Here is a 5,658-nt window from a genome sequence, read left to right on the forward strand (position 1 = left end):
TCGCAGTCTATTTGAAATTGGCACCTTGATGCAGAACAACTGTGTGATGTATGCTGTGAACAATTACAGGCTACTAGCTGCATTACTTTCACAGTCACTTACTCAGCCATAAATAACAATATAATAGCAACAGTATACTTTGAATTCAGTCACCTGCACTACATGATTACTGTGATATAGCTGTAGCCTGCTGTACACTTACAATAACAAAATGTAATTGAAATATGGTAATCTCCTGTGTTTTTACATAACGACTGTAAAAGGCCATTTCTATCAACAAAACAATTTTTAAAAAAAAATTTTTTAATCCAGCATAAAGGTTCTTTAAAAATTGTTAACTCTCTGTTACTGTCATATCCCACAAGGCTGTGCAGTATTTTTTTCAATTTGAACCTCAGTATTTTGCTGCAGTATTACAGAAAATGTCATTAGATGAGTTAGTTTCACAATAAAATGATGAATGTAGTATTTTACTGTCAGACATTAGTGTTGATTATTGTGAAATCCATGCAGAATCTCCTGATGTACAGGTGTTTTGCTGATGTTGTTTCCAGAGGCAATTTGGAAATCTTCAGTGAGTGATTGAACAGAAGATGGACACTGTGTATTTCAGCACTCGGCAGCCCCATTTTGAATGTTTTGCCCGGTCTACTGCTTCATGGCTGAGCTGTTGTTACTCGTGGATGCTGACATTTCACAGTAATAGCACTTACAGTAGACAGGGGCAGATTTAGCAGGACAGAAATTTCACAAAGTGACTTTTGGCAGAGGTGGCGTCCTATGACAGTGCCATGTTTAAAGTCACTGAGCTCTTCAGTATAAACCATTTCACTGCCAGTGTTTGTCTATGGAGACAGCTATGTACTTAATTTTACCCACCTGTTAGTAAGGAGTGTGGCTGAAACACCTGAACTCAATAATTAGGAGGTGTGTCCCAATACTTTTGTCTGTATGGTGTACTATTGCACGTTACCCATATTAAACTTGTAGCACCAGGGCAAAATGTAAGAGGCTGAAGTCTATAAATACTAACCCAACTTGTCTGATGGTTGTCTTGCCTGATTACATTTTCAGGAACGTTAAAATTGTGTAAATGTGACTCTGAACTGACCACTTCTTCTTCAAAGATGAGTCACCACTACATGTCAGACGCGATGCATGTCACGGCTACTACACTGTGACATCAAATGTCATTTCACAGAGAGATTTGTGTTGTAAGGAAGAGGAAGCTTATCTAAAAGGAAGTGGTAATCCATGGAAAATAGATTAGTGGTTTGTGAAGTGTTCAATGCACAGGCAGGTCTTGAAATTCCTGACTCTCAGGTAATTTCCTGGAACTTTGGTACTTTCCAAGCACAAACAGTTGTGTTAATTGTCTGGCATATGAGCTGCATCTACCCCCGCACTGAGGAAGTATTTAAGCTGTCTAGACTTCCTCTCAGACACACAGCAGCACAGACATGGATCGACTAGATGTTGCAGAGACCTTTCATGGCATCACTTTCCCTGGACATCTGCACACACAGGAGACATTCCAGTATGCCATGAGCTTCAAATTTCAAGATACAGACACTTTGATTGTGACATACCCTAAATCAGGTAACACCTCTCAGCTTTTTTGAGAACAATTCACTGTTGCCATGCCAACACTGTGGATTCAAATTTGCCTTAGTGGGCTCACAGACTGTGTCCCCATTGGGCAGTACCTTTCCCAGCAAGTTAAAACTGATTTTGAACTTCTTTTCTCTTTTATAAATATGTAGTCTTTTGTTCTACGGCTTTTTACAGATTCACACATGAAAGAAAGAACATAGTTTTATACACTAGAAATTAAATGTTGAATTCGGTACCCTTCAAATGGTCAGGAGCTACTGGAGGACCCAGGTTTCTGTTACTCACTACTGTAGCTTAAGAATAAATCAGGCAGATCACATTGTTTTTCATGTACATACTGGACAAAATCTTTAAGACTTTTTTTACCAAATTCAAAATAAACTATTGCACATTTTTATAATGAGCTGTATTATTGCCTTTTACTGCATGACTTCAGTTTCTCTGTATAATTTCACATGTGGCTTGTAGTTAAAATTAACACCTAATAAAGAAGTAAAGTCAAGCATTTCCTGAGTCCTAGATACAATCAACCACAATCTGGCATGTCAATCTTGAGTTTATCTAGTCTCCATTTCGTTATGTTAACGCCATCCTCTTCTTCTTCCCGGAAAACCTCAGGAACGACATGGATGCAGGAGATGGTCACACTGGTGTCCAGCAAAGGGAACCCAGTCAGGGCTCAGACACAGCCCAACTGGATGCGTGCCCCCTGGCTGGAGCAGTACTACTGTCCCCAGGTCCTGAAGGCTTCTCAAGGACCTCGTTTTTTGACCACTCATCTGCCCTACCAACTACTCGCCACTGCTCTTCAGGGCACCAAGACTAAGGTAACCATCAGACATACAGTTTTAAACATACATTCATAAAGGTTCTAAATGTTTCTCAGCTTCAAACCACAATCCACACAGCTTAAGCATAGTTAATGAAAAACACTTCATGTATAGTTAATTGAAAAGCTGGTATTGCTTCCTTTTTCAGTCTCCTAAGTTCTAGGAATTAATCAGGTGAGCAGGAGGGACAAAATCCACAGTACTAGGTATTTATTTTTTAATATGATAAGTCAGTTCTGAGACAATCTTACTACATTACACTATTAACAGGTCAGTGTCAAGTACAAATTCTAAAGTACTAGATAATTATCTTGATATTATACTGAGTAACATGATGGGAAGTTTTGAAGCAGTTTAATTTAAGCTGAAATGTCAAACAGGTTCTAGACTGAAAAAGTGTAGAGTGCAGTCTAAATATCTAGAAGTTTGTCATTTCAGTGTAATTTAGTTAAACTAGCCATGATATGTCAACTATTTATTTAGCACATTCACATTTATGGCATTTGGCAGACGCTCTTATCCAGAGCAACTTACAATTTGATGATTTTACACAGGGAGGCGAAGGTAGTGTTAGGAGTCTTGCCCAAGGACTCTTATTGGTACAGTGTAGGGTGTTTACCCTGACAGGGGATTGAACCCCAGTGTACAGCATAGAACCCACTACACTTCACCAACCACCAACCACATTTAGTACTTTGGAGATTATATCTTGCACTTACTCAGGTAATATCTAGAACATATTTGGCATTTCAGTGTAATTAAACGTTCTCAAACTAGCCATGATGTTATGTAAAAGAATGTATCTAGTACTTAGGGGATGTTACCTTGCACTTATTCAGCTAATACCCAGAACCCAGTTTAAAGTGATTGTGTGGTTTTCACACTTATGTGGGTAACGCAGCGATCTTGGTAGACTGTAAAAAGGTGTTACCTTGGAAACCTCACTATGTTTAGCTGACTTTTTTTTCTTTTTTTCAGGTTATATATGTGGCGAGAAATCCTAAAGATGTGGTCGTGTCCTATTACCATTTCCACAAAATGGCCAACTTCCTGCCCAACCCAGGCACATTTTCTGAGTTTCTGAGTGGTTTTGTGAAGGGAACAGGTTAGTAGAAGTTATGACATTATCAGTTATGACGTTGGTCTATGATTGTGAATTTCTGCTATACATAACTCCTGCTTTAATTTCTAGTGCATTATGGGTCATGGTTTGATCATGTGAAAGGTTGGACCAGTAACTCAGGAAACATTCACAACTTTCTTTACATCACATATGAAGACATGTCGCAGGTAAGACCAGCATCTTTATCAGCTCCATACTTTCTAAGCTTGGTTCATCTTTCACCTTTGATTTAGATTTCATAGGCTTCCTATGTGTTCATACTGTATTAACCATAATTTAGGTTTTTTGTCTACTTTTACTCATTTTTCTTACATTAATGAAGTTACTGAACTGTCCAAAATGAACAGGAATAATATCCTACATTTCCTAATGTTAGATTACATTATATTAACTTCATTAAAAGTTCTGAATGTACTTCTTGTTTCTTTACGTTACCATGAATCAAAACTCATTATGGCCTGTATTAGTACATATTTGGAAGTTTGTTTTGTGACAATAACCAATAACTGCATTATTGAGAATGTGCATGAATTGAATTGGTCACATAAAATGACTTATTTTCCTTCCTTTTTTTTAAGAGTAAAAAAGTAATTATGTCACAAGAACCAGCTCATTTACATATATTCGCCTATTCAGCCTACAGCAGTGCAAGTGAACCTCAAGGGGAAAAAAATTGCAAGAAAATGTGCAATAGGCCCTTTAACATAAAGTGGTGCCCATTTTGGAGAATTTGTTCTGACATAATAAACTACAATGCTTTGCTGCAGGTTGCACATTTTACTGAACACTTTACTGTACAAATGGAATGGAAAAGAGATTTCTGAATCCTGAATTGCACTGATGAGTGGTTGTTTTCTGTGCAGGACCTGCGTGGCTCTCTGGAAAGAGTGAGCAGATTCCTGCAGTGCCCTCTGGTGGAGGAGGAGTTAACCAGCGCCGAGAGGTCCTGCAGCTTCAGCAGCATGAGAGAAAACTCCATGGTGAACTACACACTTGTTCCCAAGGAGATCATGAACCACAACAAAGGCAAATTCATGAGGAAAGGTGAGTCTTTAAAGCCTTAAGCCTGTCAGGACTGTTTAAATCATTAATTAACAAGCCTGATGAACTCATGATAAGGAGTTAGGAGACTTAGATGAGATAAGATAAGATAGGATAGGATAAGATAAGATAAGATAAGATAAGATAAGATAAGATAAGATAAGATAAGATAAGATGAGATGAGATGAGATAAGATAATCCTTTATTAGTCCCACAATGGGGAAATTCTCAGTGTTATAGCAGCAAAGGGACAGCAAGGCACTCAGGAAGCAGACGTCTTTCCAAGTCATTTTGGGTCATTTTTTTTTTGGTCCATTCGTCATGAAATTTACACATATAGATGATGAGGTTTTTCCAATGATGTCAAAAAGTGAAAAATGGAGATATGAGGTTTTGTTCCAAAAGCAGCAATATGCTAAAACTAAACATAAAAAATAAGATAAAAAATATAAACTCTATCCTTCACAAAAAAATTTACAATATAAAGAATTACAAATAAATATAAAGTTATGTACACTAGGATTACTGTTAGTGCCTTAAACAAGCTCCAACTTTCCCTTTTGGCAGGTAAAATTGGAGACTGGCAGAACATTTTCTCAGAAGAGCAAAGTTGCAGCTTTGATGAAGTGTTTGCTTCCGAGATGAGTGAATCCTCTCTGGAGTTTGTGTGGAAGAATCCTGAAGAAACTTCTCTGAACACCTGGACAGACACAGAACACTTGCTTCGCCATGCAGCATGAAGATCACTGTCGTTAACCATAATTAGTTTTGTATTTATGATGAAAACATTATTTTTATATTCCTCTTTTGATAGCTTGTTTGTTTCACTGTCCCAACAATGTGCTGTTTCTGTTGAATGTGTGCGTTTATGTGTTCTGTGTGATTTTTGATATGATACTCATGACTGTGCGTCTGTGTGTGTGTGTGTGTGTACTCAAACTACTATATATGAATATGGACTGTTCTAATGTATGATATTATGATATCTTTACTGTGAAGTTAAAATATTTTGATTAAGATGAGATAAGCTAATATTTTAATAAAAAAAAC

At 37.4% G+C, this 5,658-nt stretch overlaps 1 protein-coding gene across 1 annotated transcript; it reads left to right on the forward strand.

Moving 5' to 3' along the window:
- Positions 1 to 1,451: 1,451 nt before the first annotated feature.
- sult5a1 (sulfotransferase family 5A, member 1) lies at positions 1,452 to 5,658 on the forward strand. The gene is made up of 6 exons (XM_017712013.2): positions 1,452 to 1,599; positions 2,233 to 2,441; positions 3,423 to 3,549; positions 3,637 to 3,734; positions 4,431 to 4,611; positions 5,176 to 5,658. The coding sequence occupies exons 1-6, from the start codon at positions 1,461 to 1,463 to the stop codon at positions 5,346 to 5,348; spliced, it is 927 nt and encodes a 308-aa protein (XP_017567502.1). The 5' UTR covers positions 1,452 to 1,460; the 3' UTR covers positions 5,349 to 5,658.

This window comes from Pygocentrus nattereri, chromosome 15 (genome assembly GCF_015220715.1).
Source record: "Pygocentrus nattereri isolate fPygNat1 chromosome 15, fPygNat1.pri, whole genome shotgun sequence".
In the NCBI taxonomy this organism is placed as follows: domain Eukaryota; kingdom Metazoa; phylum Chordata; class Actinopteri; order Characiformes; family Serrasalmidae; genus Pygocentrus; species Pygocentrus nattereri.

Excerpts from the sequence above, each read along its gene's own strand:
- sult5a1 (XM_017712013.2), top strand. The coding sequence starts at position 1,461 with ATGGATCGACTAGATGTTGCAGAGACCTTTCATGGCATCACTTTCCCT. Across the intron at positions 3,735-4,430 it reads CATATGAAGACATGTCGCAG|GACCTGCGTGGCTCTCTGGA; the intron begins GTAAGACCAGCA and ends TTTTCTGTGCAG. Across the intron at positions 4,612-5,175 it reads AGGCAAATTCATGAGGAAAG|GTAAAATTGGAGACTGGCAG; the intron begins GTGAGTCTTTAA and ends CCCTTTTGGCAG.